We start from the raw sequence: 27,371 nt of genomic DNA, 5'->3' as shown, positions 1-27,371 counted from the left end.
CTAACAGAACTAAAACTAGACTGAGGATCTTCTGGCTCCTCAGTTGTGACTTTTTCAATTACAACAAACTGAAGGAATTTGCAGTAGAGTCTCATTCTCGCAAATTCAACTGATGCAATCAGGAAAGCAACATCATAGCAAACCTAAATATTTTTCTTTCACAATAGCTCTCAAATACAAGCAGCTATTCACTGATAATCAAATAAAGAAACAATATTCCTTTTTAACACCACAAAGGAGACATAAAGGTTATGTGGGACTTACTGTATATACAGTGTAGTAGTGTATTTTATAAGTACAAGAAGCAAATTTTGATGAGTATTTTTCTAGATATCACTGTGCAGCCTGGAACATGACACCTGGGAAAGAGATGGCTCCCTACATTTTAGGACCCAGGCAATGAAGGTATGAGGTGTCAGGAAAAAATTTGATAACATCACTTGGCTATCATTGTGGACAAGAGAAAGGCACTAAATGAATACATTAAATTTAGTTCTACCTAATGAAGACACACAAGCTGGAAATATCAATAACCTCATATATGCAGATGACACCACCCTTATGGCAGAAAGTAAAGAGGAACTAAAAAGCCTCTTGATGAAAGTGAAAGAGGAGAGTGAAAAAGTTGGCTTAAAGCTCAGCATTCAGAAAACTAAGATCATGGCATCCAGTCCCATTACTTCATGGGAAATAGATGGGGAAACAGTGGAAACAGTGTCAGACTTTATTTTTTTGGGCTCCAAAATCACTGCAGATGGTGATTGCAGCCATGAAATTAAAAGATGCTTACTCCTTGGAAGGAAAGTTATGACCAACCTAGATAGCATATTCCAAAGCAGAGACATTACTTTGCCAACAAAGGTCCGTCTAGTCAAGGCTATGGTTTTTCCAGTGGTCATCTATGGTTGTGAGAGCTGGACTGTGAAGAAAGCTGAGTGCTGAAGAATTGATGCTTTTAAACTGCAGTGTTGGAGAAGACTCTTGAGAGTCCCTTGGACTGCAAGGAAGTTCAACCAGTCCATCCTAAAGGAGATCAGTCCTGGGTGTTCTTTGGAAGGACTGATGTTGAAGCTGAAACTCCAATACTTTGGCCACCTCATGCAAAGAGGTGACTCATTGGAAAAGACTCTGATGCTGGGAGGGATTGGGGGCAGGAGGAGAAGGGGATGAAAGAGGATGAGATGGCTGGATGGCATCACCGACTCGATGGACATGAGTTTGGGTAGACTCCGGGAGTTGGTGATGGACAGGGAGGCCTGGCGTGTTGCGATTCATGGGGTCGCAAAGAGTCGGACATTACTGAGCAACTGAACTAAGAACTAACTACCAAATTTGGCCTGAAAGTTTCTAGTGGGCTGCAGGGCTCTACTGTTTTTCGTTATTCAGAATACAATGGTAAATAAAATACATATGCAATAGTAAACAAATATAAAACAGTTGCAAATTGTGGTATGTGCTATGAAAGGGAAAAAAGGTGCAGAGAAAGAAAATAATGGGGATGTGGAGAGTGGGTGATTCACAGATTTTTATCCCAAGTGAAAGATACATAAAACTTGTCAAAAATTGCAAAATATTTCAAAGTTACAGATGTAACATGTACTTATTACCTACATTTAATGGATATTAGTATTTAGCATATTAACTTTAGATTCCTCCTTTTGAAATATAAATGAAAATGAGAAAGTACAGTTAAAGCACCCACCATCCATTCTTAGACCCTTCCTTTCTGGACTTCCCTGGTGGCTCAGATGTAAAGCATCTGTCTACAATGTGGGAGACTTGGGTTCGAGCCCTGGGTTGGGAAGATCCCCTGGAGAAGGAAATGGCAATGCACTCCAGTACCACTGCCTGGAATGAAAAAGTACAGTTAAAGCACCCACCATCCATTCTTAGACCCTTCCTTTCTAGAGGTACCAATTTTCACATCCTTTTTGATCACCCCTTCCTATGTATATTTTTTGTTTCATAAAATAGATTGTTTTTCTGTGTGCGTTAATGATGTAAGTACTGTCTTGAAACTTGTAATTTTCACTGAACGGTACATATATATACATAAACCTGACTATTCAGTTCAATCTATTACCTATTTTGTCATTATATGAACAAAGCACAGCTTATCCTACCCTATACTGATGGGCGCATGCATGCATGCGTGCCTGCTCAGTTGTGTCCGACTCTTTGCAACCCCATGGACTACAGCCCACCAGGCTCCTCTGTCCATGGGATTCTCCAGGCAAGAATACTGGAGTAGGTGCCATTTCCTTCTCCAGCAGTTTATCCAAACCAGGGATTGAACCTGCCTTGCTTGTGTCTCCTGCCCCAGCAGGCAGATTCTTTACCACTGAGCCACCTGGGAAGCCCATATTGATGGACAGTTAATGGTTAACTTTTCACTACCAGATTTCCTAGATGTCATGCTCACATAGCATCTGACACTTACAGTGCATTTTGAGAGCTCCTGCCTCAATATATGCTTATCAATAAATGATATTGTCAAACTTTAAAATTTTGCCATGTTGATAGTATGTCATGTGTGAAACAGTGTCTTCTTTCAACTTTAATTTCCCTAATTACTAACCACAAAATTGAACATCTATTCATAATTGTATTAGCGTTTTTCTGTGTATTATATATTTATATTCTATGTCTATTTTTTATTGGATTGGCTTTTATTTTTATAAGAGTTCCTTTCATATTGAAATAGTAATTCCTTGTCAGTTAATGAATTACAAATATTTTTTTTCCCTGTCTGTGCCTACTGTTTCACCTTTTTAATTGCATATTTGGTCATATAAACAAGCTTAATATATGCAAATATATATTTCCTTATGCTTTGTGTTACTCACATCATACCTGACATAAAGATATTCTACATTTTTCTACAAGTTTTATAGTATTTGATTTTTTTTTTTACATTTAGATATTTAGTTCATTACTGAACTGATTTAGTTCATTGGGAATTTATTTTCATATATGGTATGAGTCAGGGATCTAATTTTATATTTTTCAATGTGACTGGCCAGTTGTTCAAAGATATTCACTAGAACAGTCTCTGCTTTTCCATCTCATTTGCAATGTCTGCTCTGATGTAAACTAAGTTGTCATTTACATGTTGCTGTTTCTAAGCTCTCCATTTGTTCCATGTGCAGGCCCATGTTCTTTAACCACTATAACACTTTCAGTACTGAGATATGTTAGGGTAAGCACATCCTCCCCTTTCCTTATTCTTTTTCAAAATTTTACTGGGTCATTTTTTAAGCCCTTGACCTTTCACAGAACGGAGAAGGCAATGGCACCCCACTCCAGTACTCTTGCCTGGAAACTCCCATGGACAGAGGAGCCTGGTAGGCTGCAGTCCATGGGGTCGCTAAGAATCGGACATGACTGAGCGACTTCACTTTCACTTTTCACTTTCATGCATTGGAGAAGGAAATAGCAACCCACTCCAGTGTTCTTGCCTGGAGAATCCCAGGGATGGCAGAGCCTGGTGGGCTACAGTCTATGGGGTCGCAAAGAGTCGGACACAACTGAAGCGACTTAGCAGTAGCAGCAGCAGCTTTCACAGAAATTTTAGGATAAATAGTACCTACATATTTTAATGTATTATGTAAAATTTTAATTAAATAAAAATATAAGGAATAGCATACTTTTAAATCTCATTTCATCTAGCTCTTTTTTTTTTTTTCTTTTTTTGCTGGGTTATTGGAAAGCAACTCCAAGATAGTACCATTTTTCCTGTAAAAACTTGGATATATATCACTAACAGATGAAGACTTTGAATCAGCATGCTCTGGATGGGGTGATCAGAGACAGCTACCTCAAAGAGCAGATATTTAAGCTGGAACCTCAAATATCAAGAGTCAGTTATTGGAAGACTCTTCCAAGAAGGATCTTAGAGCAAGAAAGTTTGTTACATTCAAATAACTGAATCAAGATCAGTATGGCTGGAGTTTGGAGATGGAGGGAAGGCAGGAGAGGAGTTGGAAAGGAGAGCAAAGTCTCAGTCATAGATTTTTGGAGGCTGAGGTAATGAATACAACTGAAAGCAACTAAAGGACTCAAATAGGAAAGAGATGTGATCCAATACACTCCTGCATAAAGAAGAGGCTGATTTTCCTCCAAGAGAGGAAGCTCAGAGCAGCTGGCAGGCTCCTGCAGCAGTCCAGAGGAGAGATGCAAGTCGTATGTACTGGGAGTACAACACACAAGGGGATCGGTGGACAGATTTGAGACCTATTATATAACATGTGACTCTAGGGGAAAGACAATAAGACCAAAACAGAATTTTTTAAAAAAATCTTAGGGCTGAAATAAACAGCTCAATATAGTAAGTCATCATTTATTAAGGCTACATGTGAGGTTCTGATTCTAAATTTAAACCAAACCAAACCACACTAAATGAACTGTACTTATATAATGTTAGTGGTATGAGTTGGCAATACCTTTTTTTCCCTAGCTGTTTCAAAGAATGGTGAAGGTGAAAGCATCTTGGATTCTCTCAAGTGTGTTATATTGCTACTGCCTAAATAGCTGCACAGCATCCAATTAAATAGTGATGTTTCTGCCTGGGAAAGCTGTATACAAGCAAATGAAACCAGAAAGGTGCATGTACATGCTGGGAATACATAATTACAGTGGGAACCTATTTAAAACCCAGTTCACCATTACACATATTTGGATATAATAACCGATAAATCAGGATCCTGATATATCACAATGACACCCATCCAAATCATAAATTACAGAGTTAGCCTGAAAATTGGTATTTATTTCCACTAATGTCCATATCATTATGAAGTCCTACAACAAATGCATCTTTTTTTCTTTATGTGATTTATTTGTACTAAAAAAGAAAACTCTCTACAAAGCTAAGTGCTATTTGTCAAGGATTTATTAGCAATTGAACCAGCATCAGTCTTAGGGCTGAGACTATATGCTTAAGCTCTATACATCTCCAAAAAGATAAGGTATACACACAAATAACAATGGTGTAAAACAGAATACAATAATTTAAAGAAGGGCTGAAGAGCTATTAGACTGTAAGTTTCTACAGAACTGGATGGTGTCTCCTTTACTTTTGTATTTCCAGCTCCTAGTACTAGTGCTATGGCAAACAGTAAGTACTTAATAAGTGTTCATTCATTCACTTACACAAATATTTATTAAGAGGTTACTAGATACGAGACATACAAAGACCTAGCTCCTGCCTTTGCTGAGCTTACACTCATTCCTTTGAAACTCATTTTGAATGCCCTATTTAAAGACAGAAAGAAGGACATGCAGAAAAGGAAAAGAGGAAAGTAGGGTTCGTGGTGATGAGAAGGCAAGGTAATCTGTTCAATATGATGTCAGAGCTGGAGGGACTTGATGAGTCTGGTAAGTACTCTGTGCTTTGAGATGGAAGAGAAAACAACCCTAGGCACCTTAGGAGGAGGCCGTGTAGCAATAATGGGCAGCCAAGTTGAAAACACCCAGTTTTATCATTTTCTCCAAAACTTCTTAAAGTGTTCAGCTGTTTTGAATAAAAAGGAAATATGGAGTAAAGGATAGGGGAGGAAAATGGTTAAGAGTCAAGGCCTCACCGCACTCTCGGCAAAAAAAGCCAAAACAAAAGAGTGAATATAAAAGGTGCTCTGGAAAGATATGTAAAGATAAAAAGTGGGTATTATGTTGGGGAAAGGGATTCCCAGCTAGTGCTAGTGGTAAAGAGTCCACCTGGCAATGCAGGAGACATAAGAGATGTGAGTTTGATCCCTGGGTCAGGAAGATCCCCTGGAGAAGAGCATGGCAACCCATACCAGTATTCTTGCCTGTAGAATCCCATAGACAGAGAAGCCTGGTGGGCTATAGTCCATGGGGGTCACAAAGAGTTGGACATGACTGAAACAACATAGCATGCATCCACATGTTGGGGAAAACAAGAGTATGAGATAAAAATATGGGTAGAGGGAGAAATGGAGTGGAAGGAGAAGGGGTATGGTCTGAGTTTAGAGCACTGAGATTTGATATTTCAACGATAGAGCTGTACTGGTTTGTCAAACTATCATGGGTAAAGCTGTGGACACAAGCAGCTATGAGGAGTGGAGAAAAATGATATGAATGGAATAGAAGACTCCAGAATAGAGGTGGTCAAGGAAACAAGAGGCTAATGGTTCAGTCAGCTATCACATGGCTATTCACATCATGGTGGGAAATACTGGGATGGAAAGAAGATAGAAAACCATTGCCAAAGTGTTTGAAATACCAGGAGATTCAGGAAAGAGGATGAGTAGAATAAGAGACTTGGTAAAGTTTTCATAGAGAAAAAACATTTGATATGAGCCTTGTAGCGGGTACAGAACTTCGTAGTCAGAGATTGAGAAGCAGAGGAGAAGAACTTTCAGCCTGAGGGATGGGGAAAGTAAGGTCAGAGGAGGCAGCCATGGTTGACTATTTCTGATTCAATGCACTGGATTTCCCAGACCTCTCAGGCAAAATAATCTGAAAATAATTCCACTGTATATCAGTCAATGGCTTTTATAACACATTCAAGTGAGTATTAAATATTTTCCAAATGGACCACTAACTTGTATCTATTTCTTTCACTCAAACTACTTAAATCCCATATTTCCACTAAACTAAACACTTAATGACTTAACTGGTCCGTGGCTAGTGTCCAGATAGGGACATGACCTACTATGTAAATCTGCAACTGGTTCCAGATCTGATCTCACAATGCCAGGCTAACTGGTTCTTTTCTAGCACAAGGAGATGAAGGGAGTCAGGGTCTGGGAAGGTCTTAATTTAACAGCTTATCAGAGGTTCCTTGCCCTATGTTGCTTCTCTTTTCCTACTTGGTTTCTGCTCTAACTTAAGACCAATTTTGATCCTTGTTCTTAGAACCATATTATCACAAGGTAGGAAGAAGCTTTTGAGGGTCACATGGTGCCTACTCCTGCTCAAAGACTTCCCTAAAACTTCGATCTTCACTTTCTGCCTTAACACACCTCCATTGTTTGAAAAATTATTGATTCAGGGATTGATTGCTACGTTTGTTTTTGCTATAGTAAGTTCTTAAGTTATTATCACAATGCTGAGTAGACACGACCTGTAATCTGAGCTGTATTTACCGCCGGTAGTCTATCATTTTGACATGTCTAAAAGCACCTACCACAGAGACTGAACATAAGATACACCATATCTGTCAAAACGGAATCTAAATGTTCGATGCATGTTAACTGCTTGGTAAAGAGAATAGATATGTTTTGGTTGTACTTCCACCACAAAGTTTCACGTCAAGATCTGATTTCCATTGATTTTTAATCTCTAATCCCACTATAAAATGTGCAGTCAGTGGGAGGGAATTGACATTGGAGGGAAACGGTGACTTGGATGCACGTGGCAGCATATTCATGCCCTATGTATTCAGAGAGAAACTGAGGGAAGTATGGAAGGAGGGAGGGAGGGCGGGAGACAAACACAGATTATAACTCAGCCATCGGATAAATTAATATACCTCTGAATGTTAACTTCTACTTGTATAAAATGGGTACAATAATGGCTCCTAATCAAACAATGATTTTAGGCTACGCAGTGAACTCAAGAATGTGGAACTGTACATTAGAAACTCTTATCCTATGTAAGACATCCACCATCAGATTTCACATGCCATTTAGAATACCTATCATTTTGCCTTTTGATATTTCCACTTCCTAAATACTATATGTTTATTTGTAGAAAGACTGTGTTTCAGGAAAAATATGTGTTCCTTGGGGGAGGATGCTTTGTCGAACAGCTTCTCATTACTTGTGGGAAGTGCCAAGAACCTTGAAAGGGTAGGAAAAAATCATACCGGCTTCTCTGTAGCTCTCCCTGTGACAGAGCTCAAGTGCAGGCTGATTGGCTATAGAGCCACAGGGATTTGATGAAACAAAGCGTTCCACAGCAATACAGAATCCAGCGGCTTCTATCTCAAGGGAAGTACAAGATATGACCTTGGTTGATCGCGGGCGAGTATGCTAGCTGCCTAGCAAAACTCCAAAGTCCAAGGAAAAAGGCATAATGTCTTTACTGATTTACATTTCGAAGCTTTTAATATCATAATGTGATGTGCTACAAACTGAATAGGCTTACAGAAAGCATGGAATAGCATGGAATTTTCTACTACCATAGATGCTGCCTCGTTCCACATGATTTGTATCAATTCCTATATTTGTAATGATAACAAAATGTTATGTTACACAATATGTTAGTGCTTATAAAGCACTGGGTGTACCTGACATTTTAAATTTGAAAGATGACCTCACAATGAGTGAGATTTAAATAACCGTATCTTAAAAGATCTGTGTGAAGCTAAATTTGATTTCCTAATACCACATAAATTTGATAGTAATCAAAAATCCTTCTTTACGGTAATTACTTTTATTTTGAAAGTAGAAAAATATATTAAAGAAATAAGATTCATCAATAATAATACATATTTCTATAAATGACTTCAGATCAGTACATACTTTAATCTAGCTGAAAAAATAAATAAAACATTTTACAAAAATTTGTGCCTCTATTTGGGGCTAGCAAATGATTTGAAATACATTGCAAGAAACAAGAAATCTTTTTAAATACTCTCACATGGGTTAACATGTTCAGATCTTTTATACAGCAAATATTAATAATCTAGGGAGAATTTTTGTTTTTTGATGTTTTGCCTTTTTTTCTCCCACTTTTTATCCTTCCCCATAATGTTAATATGGTAAACTAAACAGACTATTAAATCAAAAGGGCACTTTTGATTAAATCAATCATTTAATTGTCTTTAAAAATGAAAAATCTCTGCCAGATTTCATTTAATACAAAGTTCAATTATCAAGTTTGAAAACTAACTATTGCCAACTACCACTGACAATAAATGATGAGTTGAAAATTTCAGTAACTTCTTGGGTACCACAAAATATGTCTATTTTATTCAACAGGAAAAATAACATCTGTTGGACATAACTCAAAAACTCTTTACTAGCTAATTGAAGCATTGCATGATTTAGTGATCATGCCATTTGCTTACATAAACACAATCTAAACTATAGTTATTTTAGTTTAAATTTAAAACACTTTTTGTGAAATATATAAATATTAACTGAAATAAAAATGAACAAATATGAAATTAATCTATCATTCTAATACTTCAAAAAACCAATTGCTTTCAGTTTTTAGAGTAATTTAATCATTGGAGAAGGAACTGGCAACCCACTCCAGTGTTCTTGCTTGGAGAATCCCAGGGATGGGGGAGCCTGGTGGGCTGCCATCTATGGGGTCGCACAGAGTCAGACATGACTGAAGCGACTTAGCAGCACTTAGCAGCATGATACAAAGACATTCCCTGGCAGTGTAGGTAAAATTGTGTGTTCTCCTTTTCTTAACACTACCTCATGTCTTCATGCTGTGCTGTGCTAAGTCACTTCAGTCGTGTCCGATTTTTTGCAACCCTGTGGAATGTATCCAGCCAGGCTCCTCTGTCCGTCATACTCTCCAGGCAAGAATACTGGAGTGGGTTACCTGTGCCCTCTTCCAGGGGATCTTCCTGACCCAGGGATAGAAACTGCATCTTCTGCATGCCCGCAGATTCTTTACCATTAGCACCACCTGGGAAGCCCCATGTCTTCATAATTATCATGAAAATACATTAACTGTATCAGCTACCATAAACGTAATGAATCATTTCTCCACTCCTAGACACATGACCTTCCTCTTCCCTGCCCCAATCCCCATTTTTTGGCATTGCCCTCAACCATCAACATTTTCAATTATGTATTTTCCCTGCGTTTTTGATGTTTTCCCCTTTAGACAAATTATCTATAATTGTATAGATGTATAGAGATGAATATCATTATGGCTCTTATATTTCCAAAGTGCTTTATAAATTTCATTGCCATCAATAGCAATATGGATGTACATACAATTTGTACTGTGACCGTCACCAGCACTTAAGTACTGTACTACTATTTTTTATTGGAGAGAGGAATTTCATTCATAGAGATGAAATTTCCACGATTTCATACAATGAAGTCTCACTAGTACTACTTTACTCTCTGTTATTACTACTGTAATGCTTCAAAATATTTGCTAATTATATTTGCTATCATGTTGATTATCTTTGAAGGTATGTATCTTAATTTATATAAAAAATTTACATGTGTATTTTTGTATGCCATTAGACAATAATGCTTGGCCATACTAACTGCAAATTTCTTTCCAATATAGATTATTTTACTTTGGGCTTTTGGGGGGATCAGGTATGTTTAATACTTTTCTATTATTAAATATTTTAAGTATTTTGTTTGCAATGTGACTTTTTTATGTTACTTCAAAGCTCAGATAACAATCCTACCAAACATTTAGCAAATATGTAATTTCCCCCATGATATGAATTTTAAAAATCTTTGTCTACTTACTCCATCTGAAATGTATTTTGGTATAAGTTGTGAGATGGGTTTCTGAATTTTTCTATTTCAAACTCTAACACCAAAATCATTTATTAAATACTTCCTCCCTCACACTGTTTTATAATGCTCTATTCATATAACGTATGTATATATAATATATAATTCTTATCTATACTACATTGAGATTTTCTCTATTTTCTTAGATCTAATACAGTAGCAAAAATGTTAAACTATATAATTTTCTACGATTATTTGATATCTGGGGTAGCTTTTCAAGATTTATGGCTTCTTTTTAAAAATATCCCTTTATTCTCATTAGCTTATTTTTCCAAATAGATTTTATTATTCCATCACCTCTAAAAAAGTCTAGTTGAGGGTTTTATAAAGATTATACTTTTATATCCACAAATTAATGTGGAAAGATTTAATAGATTTACCTTTATATCCAGAAGCATAACCTGTCTCTTCATTAATTCAAGTACTTTTCTAACTCACAATAAATCGCATTATAAAGACATGGCCAATATTATATAATTAAAGGGCAGAATGAGATAATAGAAAAGGTGAAGACTATGGGATGGGACACATAAATATATGGAGATATATATATATATGTATATATACACATACATGTATATATGTGTGTCTAGTCTTAAATCCTATGTGATCTTGGGCAAGATATTTAGCCTCTTTGAGCCTCAGTTATTTCCTCTGTAAACTGAAGGTAGTGGTTCTTCCAGGATGGCTGTAAAGGGTAGGAATAATGTCTATAAAGCTATTGGATCACAGCATGTGCCCAATAAATGTGAGCTATGAGAATAAATTTTAATATAACATGTGCTCAGTACTTGACATTTTACAAAGTTCTTTCATGTGTATTATCTCACTTGCTCTTTGATCTTCACAAAACCATCTTAGATGATGATGTTGTTGTTATTATCACTGTTAATATTAAGGCCAAACACATAACATACATCTTTAAAATCAAAACACAAGCTCATTTCACACTATCATGACATTTGTAAATATATCTGAAGATCAACCTACATCACACAATTACTTTGTCCCTGAATATTTGATGACATTTTTGTTATAATAATTGTAGACGTCCTCTCATTCTATTTTCTATGAGTTTTGCTTGCTTAAAGGAATGCTGTTGATTTTAGTATATGTGTCTCATGTTCAATAGTTTTATTGAGCTCCTTATTAACTCTTAAAAATATGATTAATTCTCTTGGTTTTCTCGGTAGTCACATTACCAAAATAAATTCTATATTATGTAATGACATATTAATAAAATCAGCTACTTAACTGAAAAATAAAAAACTAAAATTAGTTATTTGTCATCATATCACGATATATTAAAAGCTTCCTGTGGGAAACATAAACTCAAGATTATTTAGCTAGTAATAGTTTCATTTAGCCTGTAGACTGTATTACCTTATGAAATTCCCTTGTCAGTCCTTCAAACCTCACAGTACCTTGCCTGACAGGAAGCTGTGATGCTACAGGGCAGTGGAAAAAGAGAAAGAATACAGCTTTTTCATTTTGTGGGCTTTAAATATTATTCTTAAGGATAAGAGAAGAAAGGGATGTGTAGAAAGAGGTATAAACAGTACTTGCACATTTGGGAGAGTTTTGCTGCTGTTTAATCTCTTAAATCATGGTTGGCTATGCGCTTTCTCAGTAAGCCCAGACTTTCCACTCCCAAATACATCTTCCCCATGTTGTTGTTTTTTTTTTTTTCTCCTAGAGTATCATTTCAGCTATGATGAGGATACATTTTTTGTGCCTAGACATGTCTTTCCGCATCCCAGAGTAGGGCATTTCCTTTGAAAAGTAATAATAATAAAAAGTCATTTTTCATTGAATCTGTTGGTTAACACTATCAAATAATCCACTAAACAAAGGAATCCACTGATGCCTCAAAAATCTTTCATTTTTCCTTAATCATGTCTTGCTTTTAGTTCAATTGTACAAGCAAAACAAAATTAGGAATAACAGTTAAAAAATCACCACAATGATACAATTGTTTTCACTGTAGAACCAAACAATCCGTCTCAGTCATGGATTTGTACTCACGGGGAAAATGATTAGAAGTGGATGGATTGACACTGTCCCCACTGTCAGCGCTTTCACTGCTGGAAACTTCATCATCTGATTCCCGCACAGAGGAGCAGGGCGAGGAGCCGTCAACTTCTTCAAACTTCCTCTTTAAAATTCCACTCATCGCTGCAGCGCTGTCACATGTACCTGTAACAGGAACGGGAGCAGCGGAGCATTGAAATATTTGACCGCTGGATGTGCAGCCAAGGTCTCTGGAGTCATTTTTATATGGCTTTTTATACATGAGCTGAGTTTTCCCTTGAAAGGATCACTAAGCAGTTTTTAAAAAATATTTTCAGAAATGAAATTAGATTAAATATGAGCATCTGACCATTTGCTTACCAAAATGTAACAATTTTTTAGACATATTTCATTTTAATGCACTACCTCTATTCCTTTTTGTTGGCAAGTTGAGAAAATCCACTTAAGTCTGTAAAATTCTGTAACAAAGATAAATGTTAATGTTCCCCAAAGTCCTAAACGATTAATGGAAGGAACACGGATAAGTATGCAAAAACTTCATACTCAAGTTTTAAAATGCAAGAAACCCAGTTAGCTGAGCACAACGAAGCGTATGCAATCAGGTCTAAATTTTAGGTAGTTTCCGCTTAACTATTACAATAAAGTGAAACGCTTCCACATGATACCTGGTTGCTGAAGCTGTCGCCACAGTTTCAGAAACCTCCTAAGGATATTTACCAGGGATATAGCACTAATTGGGTGGGAAGAGTGAAGAGTGGGAAGTGGAGGTAGTTTCTCCTAAATTCTTTCTCTAGGCTGAATGATGTGTCTTCTCTCCTTGAGCTGCCCTCTCTCCATCTTCATCATTTACCTTGACATATGCACAGGGCATAAACTTTCTGCCAATGTAAACATATTTCAGGAATAACTTATCTACATATTAGCTCAGATATAGGTGGATGGTCTAACATTGCTAAATTAAATTAACTAAGCTGAAGGTATTACTAGGTTGATTCCATTCATTCTATCTTCCATCTTATTTATGTCAGCTGATTTTTAACTCCCATTTAAGTTCTTTGTTACATTATCTAGGTACTGGCTTCAGAAATTGCTGTAATTACCTCCTTCTCTATGCAAATCACACAGCGCACAGCCTGACCAGATCCCCGGAGCTGGGCCAGCTTTTCAAATTCTATTCGGATTAGCAGCATCAGAACCACCTAAGGGGGAAATCTCAGAAATGCAAACTCTAACTAATGCAAACTCTAAAGCCTCATTCCGGATCTACTGAATCAGAAACTCCCTTGGAGGTTAGGGCCTAGGACACTGCTCTCCGAAGCCCTCCAGGTGATTCTGATACATACTCAAATTGAGGGCCATTTGCCTAATTTCTAGTCTGTTCTCCAGTAGCTCCTTCCTTGAGTGTGGCCACACACCAGCCCCAGAGAGTTATGTAACTCAACACTCAATTCCTAATAAAATCTTCTGCGTCCATCACTGGTGTGACTTCTAGTAAAGTTAAGGACAGTATTAGATGTCTCTTAAGTATCATTAATTTACATTTACTCTACTCATCTATTCATGTGTTTAGTAACCAGTAGGCATATGCTTGACTCCTTCAGTGGAGTAAGGGGATACAAAAAGGAGTAGAATGTGTTACCTGCTCCCAAGAAGCAAGCATTCACTATACTGGGCTGCATGGAATTGAGAATACCTCCAAATTCATGTTCTATTGCCTTGTTTTACTAATTTATGTCTTTTCATGACTTATATTAACAATAGATAACTGATAGCAATAAGAAGATACTGCTCTGTCCACTCTTTTGAGAATAAAATCTCTACTCTGACACTTCTTTTACCACTATTCAGATTGGCTTATTATTTTCTCTGTTTTAAAGAGTATGAAATGCATATAATGTTCATGCATATCTGAGCAGGGTGGAGGGGGAAAAAGATATTTTAAGTAAAGTTCCTGAAATAAAAGTAGGACAGGATATAAATTTGAAAATTGTTCACTTCAAACAAGATGCAAAGTAATTCATGAGGGAGAGAGACCAAGACACAAAGTAATACAAGATGGATACCCATGTTTAAAAAGTACATTTTAAAATAAGATATTACAATGGTAACACTTAAAAACCATGTCCTTAAGCGCCACTTAACCATCTGATCTCCCCCAACTTCCTTGAGAAAGGCAGATTTCTTGACAATCAAGAACACCCAACTGGCCAAAGGAAACTACATTCCAGCATGGCAAAACGTGGTACTTGGCACTCTTCTCTTCCTTTCTCACTTCCTCAAGCATAAGAGGGGAAATGTTTGGAGGGATGCTAAGAGAATTCAAAAATCTCTTTTCCCATTGTTGTTACATTTGTACTGGCAAGACCTGAAGCAGTGGAGTTGAAGGCTGACTGCAATTTCTGTCTACATCTTTGGGACTCAAAGAGCCTAAGCTCTTCCCAGGTCAAAGGAAAAAAGGAACTGACTGCTTAAGATGGGATTAGTATCTATGCTGAAAATTAAACATTCAAATAATTACAGGTGGGTATAACTTTAACTTTGGGCTTCCCTGGTGGCTCAGATGATAAAGAATCTGCCTGCAATGCAGGAGACCCATTGAAAGCAAACAGTAGTGGATGGGAGAGAATAATTAGGAGGTGGTTGTCCTAGTCCAAGTGAGAAATGGTGATACCCTTGATTAATATGTGTTTCAGGGTTTGATCCCTGAGTCAGGAAGATCCCCTGGAGAAGGGCATGGCAACCCACTCTAGTATTCTTGCCTGGTGAACTCCCTGGACAGAGGAGTCTAGTGGGCCACAGTCCATGGGGTCACAAAGAGCGACTTACACTTTATAACTTCATAACTTCATTCATACCAGTGAAACTGGTTAAGTGCTAAACTGCTTGTGCAGCAACCAAGCATAACACCTGTCTAGTTTCACAGCCTTTAAAAAATATTATTTGAGTGTAACAAGATGTTATAACAAATTATGAGGGCCAAATGACCTATTGCTTACCAGCAGATAAACCTTGATCAAGACCTAATAGTGGAATGGTAAAAGGAGCATGTGGTTTTCTCCTACATCATCTATACTATCTCACTAGGAAGAAAAGAATACAAGAATTTAAAGGGAAGGCCTGTTAATAGAGGAGTTGTATATACTTGGTTTGCTTGTACCCTGTATTGTTTCTCTCAGAATTTGAGGACAACCATATGTAGGTAGCTAGGTATAAACGCAGGTGAGCAGAATCAATGCTTGTCCTGTGGCTGCACAGCTCCTTAACTTGTCATATATTTTCTTCCTAAAGATGAGACATAATTAAACTCGGTAGGTATGAAGCCAGTGTAAAAGTGGTCAACATTTCAAATTGGTAAACAGCATTAAAGCTCGAAGAACAGAAGATAAACCTGGACAGGCATTAATTTACTCTAAATATGATAAGCTGAAAATTTGTCTCGTTAACAGCCATTTAAATACAGCTACCATTTTCCAATTCAAGAAACACATGTTAATCAACGGTATCACCATTTCTCACTTGGACTAGGACAACCACCTCCTAATTATTCTCTCTCATCCACCACTGTTAGCCTTCAATGGGTTTTCCAGGTTGGAGGCAGAACGATAAATTTAAAATGTAAATGTGATCATGTCCATAGCTTAAACTCTTAAGTGGCTTTGGACTGCCTTAGGATAAAGTTCAAAATCCTCAAAACGGCTTATAAAGTCTTTAACAACATACTGTGGTTAACTTCACTTTTTTGGACCATTTGGCCTTGTTGCCAGTATTTCAGCTCTAAAAATAATTCACTTTCTCCAACCTGTCTTTTCTCTCTGGACTCTAAGCCCTTTGATGTATGCATGATTTCTTGCAATCTCCTTTTTAATTTCTTTTCCCATAGCACTTACCACCTTCTAAATCTATATTATTTATTTATGTACTTTTAGGTTTATTGATTATTTTTCATCCCCTGCTGGAAGATACAAAAGTGGGAATATTTCTCTACAGATGTTCCAAGCATCTAGAACAATGCTTTATATCTAATAGGGGCTCAGTAAATATTTGTATGATGAATGAATGAAACTCTTCCATTTCCATAGTTTAATTATGTTGTCAGTGTCTATTTTCTCTGATAGACTAAAAGCTCCATAAAGCAGAATCATGTTCATCTCATTCACCATTCTATCTCTCCTAACAAAATATCTGGCATATTTGATTAGATGAGAATCAAAATGAGATGAAATTGACCTCAAAACGTCATACAATTTCTTTTTGCTTGCAAGCAATCCAAAAGCCAATTCTAGCTAACTTAAGCACAAAGACATCTGTTGGAAAAATACTGAACTAGTTGATGCAATCTAAGATACAGCTGAAATGCAAAATTGAGGAACAGCAGGAATAAGGACAGCTTCTAGATTACGGCTGTAGAAATTCCTTGATGTGTTTTTTTGGTGTTTTTTTTTTTTTTTAACAGCACCACTGTTACCGGGTTTAAGTCTAGCAACTTCTGTGTCTCACAGTTTAAGCCTAATGTTCCAAGGCATGAGCAACCTTTAGCCCACTTTGGGTCAGGTGTCAGTCCTGTGACCATTATACTACAGGGCCAATGGGCAAGGAGCCACCCAATTAGGTATCACTACAAAGAACCTCACCCAGAGGCTTCAATAAGCTCACCGCATTTCAAAGTCAATACTCTCTCCTTGTCTAGCACTGATTTATCTAATTTTTTCATTTATTAATATATCCATGAATTCATCACTTGGCCAGCCTCTTGGTTTGGGATTCCTTTTTCCCTACACTCAAGTGCCCTTTCTATTGCCAAATTCAACTTTAAAATTCTAAAAAACATCTTATAATCTTGGGTATCTGTTATTCTTAATTAACATATACTATTTATTTCATATTTGTATTAGATGTGAGAAGCCTCTGGACACGTTTAAAGAAAAAGTAGTTGAAAAGTAGAAATGTCTCCATCTCTACTCAAAAAGATACTGATAAACTATACCAGATTTTCTATGATTATAAGTACAATTATTTTATTTAATGTATTTCTGGAAAAAATGTCAGAAACCAGAAGGCTGGAGGGTGAAAATAAGTAAGACATTGGATAAAAATGTACATTTTAATGCCTTGGGAAGAATGATTGAAGCTAAATTTTGGCTATTTGTTGGAATCCTGTTCATGTTCCTCTCTTTCAACAGACTAAAAATTTCATAGCTTCTCTAGGTAACTCACTGAGTTCTTACTATCTCATTTATATTCATCTTATGTTTAATCCTTTTTTCTTATGACAGTCTGTCCCTATTTTTAATGTTTTGCTATGTATTATAAGGAAATGGCCACAGAAAATATGGCTTAAGAGCCATCAATCTCTTAGTTCTGTACAGCAAGTTCTTTGATTTGGAGAAGATTCATTTTAGAGTTGCAAGATTTAGCAAATTAAAATAAAGGATACCCAGTTACATTTGAATTTTAGATTAAAAAAAAAAACATTTGAGATATAAATTTACCTATTATTTGTTGCTCATCTGAAATTTAAATTTAACTGGGCATCCTGCTTTTCTTCTGACAACCCTAACTGGTGCTCTTGGCTCTTGGTGAAAAAGCAGAATGACTATGAAATCAAGAAAACATCTACATAAAAGATGCCACCTACCGACTGGAACTGGGGTGTCCCAGATAGTTCAGTTGGCGAAGAATCCTCCTGCAATGCAGGAGACCCTGATTTGATTACTGGGTCAGGAAGATCTGCTGGAAAAGGGACAGGCTACTCACTCCAGTACTGTTGGGCTTCCCTTATATCTCAGCTGGTAAAGAATCTGCTTACAATGTAGGAGACCTGAGTTCGATCCCTGTGTTAGGAAGATCCCCTGAAGAAGGGAACGGCTACCGACTCTGGTATTCTGGCCTGGAGAATTCCATGGACTGTATGGGGTCGCAAAGAGTTGGACACGACTGAGGAATTTTCACTTCACTTCACTTCACTAATGAACTACCACATATGAATATTCCTGTCCTTTATCAATCAGACAAAACCCAGTAAATGAAACATGTAAGGTCATTAGGGTAAATCACAAGTTCATCAAACAACTGAAAAAAAGATGAGGGGGGTGGGAGATAGTTAATAAGTTAAGGGCAAGTGTGCCCTATCACTGATGCTGGAAAAAATGCATTTAAAAGGAAGTAATTCTGGCATGGCAAGAATTTCTTTATATTGAAATGGGGAGATATTTTCAGTGAGATGCTGTTTCTTCCCTAGGCTGATGGTTCACTTGACCTGCAGGTCCTTAATTCCATGGAGGCTACTTAGACCAAGAGCTATACATGGTCCTCTCTCAGGAACAAAGAGGTGTGTCTAGAGCCCCTCTGCTCAGTTTTACCTGGGTGTATCCTTTGCATTGGTTGCTTGCTAGTTTTGTAGTTAATCAAAATGAGAGTAACCTTTAACCGCAAAAGTCATTAACAAAGACCCTTCTGCCTTGGTGATGTGGCATATATCAAAGGAGCATGTTAGCCTGCATTGTAACCTGACATGAAGGACATTTCTTCCTGGTTTATCAAAGAAGAAAATAATTTACTTTACATCCTCATCAAATTCTTCCAGCAAGCACAAAAAGCTAAGAAACCATAATAAAGTTCTTTCCCAACAACTCTGATAAGCTAAGCCTGTTCACTTTGGTCAGCAATGGGCCCAGAGCCCAGGAACTACCAATGTCAGGATTCAGTTGCACAGAAAAAGCAGCTTATTCTCCTTTACTGTTACGCAGAATGGAAAGCAATTTTGATGTTTCCTCTGGTTGCTTCACCAAATTCAAATGATGAGATGAGAAGCACTGCAAACAGGTTGATGAAAATACTGGTGTACGGCTCTTCTGTGACAGCAGGTGGGAAAAGCTTAGCTGGCAAAACCAAGATTATTCACAATGTCACACTTCATCAACTAGATTGTCTACAGGGCCAGAGAGAGGATGAAAAGGACGGTTGCTCAATTGATGGTGTGCAGGTTTTATTCCAGTACTTAAGAAAAGAGGGCTTGTCTGAAAATATCATACTGAGTATTTTCTGGTGGGATATCATTAGTTATCCAGATATGTTCCTAATTGCATGCATGCTTAGTCACTCAGTTGTGTCTGACTGTTTGCGACCCCATGGACTATAGCCCACCAGGCTCTTCTGTCCACGGGATTCTCCAGGCAAGAATCCTGGAGTGGGTTGCCATGCCCTCCTCTAGGGTATCTTTCCAACCCAGGGATCAAATCTGGGTCTCCAACATTGCAGGTGGATTCTTTACCACTGAGCCACCAGAAAGCCCATCAGGATACAATTTTAAATGAGTTAGTTTAAATCAAAATCTTTTTCCTCCTCAGTTTTTTACAGCATGAATTTGAGTAATCTTTGTTCTGCCCTAACATTCACACTGCTACTGCCCTTACACTGTTACATGAATCAAACACTGACTATTGGCTGAAGTTGCTACTAAATAAGATAATTATAATCTTAAGAAGTTGGCATCAGACTTCAATGCCTTGACCACACCATGCCAAATGGTCTCAGAATGCTTATGCATTTCTTTTTAAAAAGGGGGGATATCTTCTTCCACAATACTAGGCCATATCTGCCTTAACCCATTTGGCAAGAAATTAACATAGCTGCTGCCAAGAAGATAGGGATTTGGCAATGAATTCACAAGGTAAAATCCTGCAAGGTGTTTCCATGGGGCACCACCAATGTGAAAAATGATACTGGTGGTTTGCCAATTCAAGGAGTGCAAGTTAGCCAAATACATTTCTCTTGTCCAGGTGTCTGCTTAAGCCAAAAGTGCTGGGAATGCTCTTGTCTAATGAATATTTTTGTTGGAGAAACAATTGGAGGGTTCCCCAATTATGTATGAATTCCTTATGCCAGAGTTAACTGTGACCTTGAGTTAAAGGTCTGAGTTACTTTATATATTTTGAATTTCGACAATTTTGTAGCTTGATGATTTGCAGTTTGAGAATTTAATTAAAGAAATGAATGCTTGCCCCTGAAACAAGTGCACACGTGCATATGCCATTTATCCATGGATTTCCTGGTTAAAAACTTCTGCTCTAGTGACTTAACGCCATTTCCTCAGCTTTGGTGGACATCTAGAACTTGAAAGAATAACTGATTGTGAACACATTAGTTTAAAGTATTCTAGAAGTCTGAGCATCTGTTGCCTCCTGTTCCTTTTACACTAGGGTCATCTCTCTCCTAAGGCAAGGTTCTTTCTCCCCTAGCTTCTTCTGCCATAGGTGCCAAAGAGTGAACTGCATCTCCTGTGGACATTCCTTACTGATTTCAAGGGTTCCTTTCTAAACAGTGTCTGTCTTTCCTAAGATGTAGTTTAGACTGCCTCATTCCTTTTATAATAATGCCAGTCACCATTTGATGAATATCTATTATGGGCCAGACACTTTGCACCTATCCTCTGTAATCTTTTCTCAAAACCTGCAGGTTAGTTTTAGCAAAGGAAACTGTGGTTTCAGAGATCTAGGTCATTGGTCCAGGAGACCTGAGCCAGACTTTCTCTGAAAAGTATTTCCTGACCAACATCACACTGGGTCTAGTGACCTCCCTACATTCACAGCACAGCACCTGGTTGATGCACTGAGCAGTATTTACTATACTGCATCAGAATTACTAGTTCACCTGACTGTTTCACATACTTGACTGTAAGGTTCTTCCTGGACTGAATATGTATTCCAGTGCCTGTTCAGTAAATGAATGGTCATCAATTTGGAACCTAATCCTGGATCAGCTACTAACAAGTGGCCTAATTTTAGGTAAGAGGATTACCTCCTCTGAGTCTCAGTTTCCACTTCTATAAAAATAAGGGGCAGGGCATACCTAGTAAGAACAGGCTCTGATGCAGTACAGTCCCCAAAACCAAGGAGTACATGAGAAAAGCCTGGCCTCCATCAAAGGTGGGTGCCTCTAACTCAGCACTGTCCTGCCTCACTGTGTGCAAACTGCAGTGTCTAAGCTGATGCATGCCCTATTGGCAAAGAATGGAAGGCCACTCCACTTACTAATGCTAAAGGGGTTCTACAGAACCCCAATAAGCTTGCCACACTACCTGTCATTGGGATTAGTGTCCATATAAGATAGCCAGAACTTGGTTTTCAATGCTTCGTAACCCTAAAAACGTCGTTCATTAGTTGTTATTTGGCAACACGATATAATAGAATACATGTGGACAGAAAGCCAAAGTTGTTCCCTAAAGTTAACTTTCAGGATGCACTTTCAGTTAGCAAGAGCAGAGAGACCCAACCAGGAACATGATAAGGCTTTTAAAACTGTTGAAAACTGATCAAGTGCCTGCTGTAAGCCTATTTTTCCTACCCCAGTGACAAAAGTACCAATGAAAAATTTATTTTATATGCTTCTATTAAGACTTAGTCTAATTTCTTGGATGACTGGCAAGGCTTCCCACATTAAGGGGAACAAAAAAACCACACAAATGTGAAAGAATTTAGAACTATTACTGCAGCACTGGAAGTTAACATTTTTTTCTCCTGAGCACTTAAGAAGTTTCTCTTCAGTCGTTTAGAAATGTTCTGACTAAATAGTAGAGTAGTCAGCATAGATCAAAAGATATTTGAGAGATATGACATCCTTTTCCTTCAGAAGAATCATGGGAATAGACTGAAGTGAAAGATCTTTTAAAAACACTTCCTTGTAAAGTACCCTAAAGTGGACATCATAATAAATATGGTCAAACTTCAGGACCATACCCATCTAGGCACTGGGATCCTGCCAAAGATACTGTGCAAAAAAAAAAAAAAAATTAAGAAGATTTGAAAAATTAGAATAAGTAGAAAAAGCACTTTACATGTTCTTTAAAATGATCACTACCTTAGGCAAGATATAGATTTTTTTACTATCAAAGGCAGATAGTAAATAGTTATTCAACCTGCAGCTGACATTGCATGAAGCAGCAATTAGTAAAAATAATTTAGAGAGTAAGATTAAATACCTGAATTTTCAAGTCTCAGAGAAGGTTCTCGGCATAAATTAAAATCATTTCACAATAGAAATAAATCACACCAAGCTCAAACAATCTTTTAAAACTTGGAAACCCACTATTGAGAAAAGTTTCATCATTCAAACTAGTTTCACAAAAGCAGCATCATGATATCCCCCACCTCCCACCACCAATTTATCCAACACCTGCTATTCATGTATAGTCATCACAGAGCACTTCTAGGTATGCTACTGTTAAAATAATTTGTAAGTTTCTTTTAGATTTCTTTTGAAAAACCTTGTGGCTAAATCAATTGATGCAGTATTTCTAGACTTCATTCTGATACAGAGGAAGTTTAAAACAGCAGTGAGTCCATGAATATTTTTTTCGTGATTTGAACAAATTAGCGCTTTTAAGTCATGAGGCAGAACTGGAATCCTGCTCTACAACAGCATTGGATCAGCAAACGTTTCTTGGGCACCGAACATGAGCCATGCTCCCTCTATAGCTGAAAGGTCCATATGTTAGGGGAAGGACACTGACGGAAACAGCCCACCCTGGCCAGGCACCATAGTAACCATTTGCATGAGTTGTTTTACGACAGGAGGTCCTGGTAAGGAACACGGAACTAATAAGCCACCACCAACCGCAGGAGTTCAGGAAAGGTCAAAAGGAAACACCACATATCCGACCTCCTCCCAGAATCCTTCTCTCCGGCATCCATTTTGGCTGAGCAAGGCGTGTACCACCAGGAAGGACTCTGAATCAGAATGACTGGCTAAAGACAACCCGGAAAGGAATCCCATCACCATAAAACCCGAGACTGCGAGACATGTGGCAGAGCTGTTCTCCTTGGTTCCCTTACCCTACTGCTCTCTGCCCGGGCACCCTTTCCCAATAAAATCTCTTGCTTTGTCAGCACATGTGTCTCCTTGGACAATTCATTTCCAAGTGTTAGACAAGAGCCCAGTTTCCGGCCGTGAAAGAGGTCCCCATTCCTGCAACACATAGTCTATGGATCAACCAGGAACTGTGGGTGGAAAATGAACAACTAATGCCTTAATTGTACAAAGTCAACATGGAAAAGAAAAAATGGTAGAGCAAAGCCTTAAAAATGAAAAATCTTAAAGTAACAAAGGATATAACACAAGAGAATTAAAAAAAATATATATTACCACATATGTGAGGATTCTGTGGCTATTATACTTACAGTTGGTGGACTATGAAACCACATATTTTGAATTTGATGACTATGGTGGCTGCCACCTCTACTTGTCCCATCTGAATATAAGGTATCAACTGCTCAGTACTTCCGAGGTATGACTTCTAAGAAACTCCTAGTGGGTTTCTATCTTTGGAAAACATGTCTTTTTCTCATCCATTGAAATCTTATCAAGAGTGTTGTAACTATAGACTTAAGCTGAACTTGTCATATGAGGACCAGAGAACCAACTCCTGTAGGCTGAAAAATATTACTAATTTATTACCATCAGTTCAGTTCAGTTCAGTCGCTCAGTCGTGTCCGACTCTTTGAGACCCCATGAATCGCAGCACTCCAGGCCTCCCTGTCCATCACCCAAACTCATGTCCATCGAGTCGGTGATACCATCCAGCCATCTCATCCTCTGTCGTCCCCTTCTCCTGCCCCCAATCCCTCCCAGCATCAGGGTCTTTTCCAATGAGCCAACTCTTTGCATGAGGTGGCCAAAGTACTGGAGTTTCAGCTTCAGCATCAGTCCTTCCAATGAACACTCAGTACTGATCTTCTTTAGGATGGACTGGTTGGACCTCCTTGCAGTCCAAGGGACTCTCAACAGTCTTCTCCAACACCACAGTTCAAAAGCATCAATTCTTCGGCACTCAGCTTTCTTCACAGTCCAACTCTCACATCCATATATGACCACTGGAAAAACCATAGCCTTGACTAGATGGACCTTTGTTGGCAAAGTAATGTCTCTCTGCTTTTTAATATGCTATTACTATAGTTACCACTTATAATGCTCATATTCTATGCCAGGCATTTATCATGCCATTTTGTTTTCATAAAATCTCTTTGATGTGGATACAATTATCTCCACTTTGCAAATGAAGATGAGGCTTACAGTTTTCAAGTACTCTGTCTAGGACCACATGGTTTGTAAATGGCAGACCATGCTTCAGAAGTGACGCCAGGGTTGGAACTTAAAGGTAAACTCCCAAACACTATGCTATTCAGTCTTTTCACGCACCACAATATAGTGTGAACTCACACTCTTTAAAACTACATAATAAAAGCACTTACTTAACAAGAAAACAATATACAATATTTTCCTGATTTTTCAGTTGTTCATGAATTCCCCTAGATTTACAATGTTTTGTTGTATTAGAGAAATTACCCAGGCTTGTTAAAGTAGTTCTCAGGCATTTTTAAATGCTAGTGGGCAAAAGAAGACCATGATATAGAACTTTTCCCCAGTACTTTGGACTATTCTAATTCTTACAGAATGAGAAGCAACATTTCTTCAGCTCTTCAAAAATCTTCGGAATGTAAGAGACCATCTATTAATGGCTATGATATTAACCACTGTATGTATCGTAACATATACACTATACTAGTGAATTTTGAAGAAATAGGGATTGATGGCTCTGTTGTCTTACTTTTCTTGTATATGATTGGGGGGAATATTAGGTGTACATACATGTATACATGCATGCACACACACAAATGACTAAATAATGCATTTCTAAATGAATATGTGCATTCATAAGCTTACACGGAGATGAGAGATTGCCTGAGTAATAATTAGCATGGTGGTAGAAGGTGGTGTACCTAAAAGTCCCAGGATTTAAGAATGAAATAGACCACAACTCCTGAAATTGGTAAGAATAGATACATGCGCCAGTGTTTAGTCAAATGCCACCAAGATAATTGGTCTGTGTGTTTTCTTTGGTATACCTGTTAGAAATTCCTCATTTCCCTATTAGAAAAGGTAATTTCAAATCCCTGTTGGTGATTTAGTATGACAGATTCTCATTGTAGCAACAAAAATCAATTTCTCATTTATCTGGAGTTCCAACATGATTTTAAATATCCTAAATGTAAGAAAAAAGAAGACAAATTCTATGTTTCTATGCTCAGTGTACTACATATCTGCATGTGTCAGAAGGTCAGCACATGGGGTAGTATAGAGGGATGTTTACCTCTCCCCACTTTGCCCACCAAAGTCTAAGCTATATAGAATTTAATGTAAAATAAAGTACATATACTTCATTTGTAATTACTTTCAGATAAGGAGTAATTATTAATTACTAAAATAATAAATATTAACAGGAGAAAAGAAAGAGTAAAATATAAAAGGCACATAAAGTATATAGAAAGTATATAAAGCTATATGCTAAAAAGTGTATAATAGCAACACTATTTAGTACTAGACTTTCCTGTAGCTCAGATGGTAAAGAATGTGCCTGCAATGCAGGATACCCGGGTGCAATCCCTGTGTGGGGAAGATCCTCTGGAGAAGGGAATGGCAACCCACTCCAGTATTCTTGCCTGAAGAATCCCATGGACAGAGGAACCTGGTAGGCTACAGTCTGTGGGGTCGCAAAGAGTTGGACATGACTGAGCAACTAACACTATTTAGTATTGGGGTACACAGTTGAGGAACAGTGTTATCATTTGCTATAAGTCAGTGTAATGGTGAAAATAATGATTCTTTTGCCATAAAGAAGGACCTAAACTGATTTCCACTTTGCTCAACAAAGCAGAATGATATGTACCATATCTTACTTCCATGAAACCAATAACCATTAAAGAAAAGCTGGCCATTTAAGTTATAAACTTTACATATTTGGAAAATTGGTTAATTTAGTAGATTACTTTCCAACTGTCCTAGACAAAGTATTACTATAATGTTGCCATCTGTCTAATAATATGGAATAAAAATAAGACCTTTAAAACCATCTTACAATTTTATTATCCTTATACTCTTCAACAAAATGAATACAAGTCTATTTACATTTTAGAATAGGCAATAAAAATGCAATCATTTGCTTTGTTTCCTAAGAAATGCCAGGTTAAGATGAAAAAATGTGATTGTTTTGAATATTCAATTATTTTGAACATTTTCCATCTATATGTTGTAATTTTATTCTTCTTTCTTTTTCATACGCACCAGAAGTTCAGGAGAAGGACACATATATTGATAATCCAACCTAAAACCTACACACACAATTTTGAGACAACAACAGTTATTTGTAGATTTTAGATTATGTTCCATCCTGCTAGACTGAATACAACATGTTTGCCCTAAAATCTTTTCCAAGCTTACAATATGGTCTCTAGTTTCAAATGATGACAAAGACAGATTGGTAATCAGAAAGCAGGAAATTAATTTTTGAAAAATCCTTAAAGATTTCTTTGAAGTCTGATATAATACCACCTCTTAAAGTACACTAAGTGTATGTCCTTCAATGATTTGTTTTTACATTACTCTATTTACTCTTAACTTTCTAAATTTAATTTCATTTGCATTTATAGAAATGCATTTTTCTATATGCATTTAAGTATCCAGACCATGAACTTACTAGGTACCTGCTGCTGAGATTTTGTATGGAAGCTGTATGGTTCAAGCAAATGCAAAAAAGACTTCAAAGTTTTGAGTGAATTTGCATAGAGACATAAATTCTCCAGGATATTCAAAGCCATAAATTTGCTGCAGGACATATATAGCTCTCTCGTGGCTCACGAAAGCACAACAATTCTCTTTATTTCACATTTGTCTATTACCACATTTTCTACAAGACTCTTCACAGGCGCTCCTTCTTTGCCCGCACTGTTTTTATTTCTAGATTCAGAATGTGCTAATGGGTAGTAGCAGTTGCATTTACAAAGTTAATAGTGCTGGACAGGCTAAATGAACTTTAAA

General features: G+C 37.4%; 1 protein-coding gene across 3 annotated transcripts in view; it reads right to left on the bottom strand.

Annotated features, from left to right (window-relative positions):
• Window positions 1-27,371, bottom strand: part of CSRNP3 (cysteine and serine rich nuclear protein 3) — a 204,116-nt gene that overhangs the window by 74,792 nt on the left and 101,953 nt on the right. For all 3 annotated transcript variants that reach the window (XM_070357824.1, XM_005893455.3, XM_070357827.1), the window contains one exon: window positions 12,498-12,668. In XM_070357824.1, coding sequence (XP_070213925.1) covers window positions 12,498-12,668 — 171 coding nt within the window. The remainder of the gene's footprint in view (window positions 1-12,497; window positions 12,669-27,371) is intronic.

The sequence above is a fragment of the Bos mutus genome, chromosome 2, assembly GCF_027580195.1.
Source record: "Bos mutus isolate GX-2022 chromosome 2, NWIPB_WYAK_1.1, whole genome shotgun sequence".
Classification (NCBI taxonomy): domain Eukaryota; kingdom Metazoa; phylum Chordata; class Mammalia; order Artiodactyla; family Bovidae; genus Bos; species Bos mutus.
This window is presented reverse-complemented; position numbering and strand designations above follow the sequence as displayed.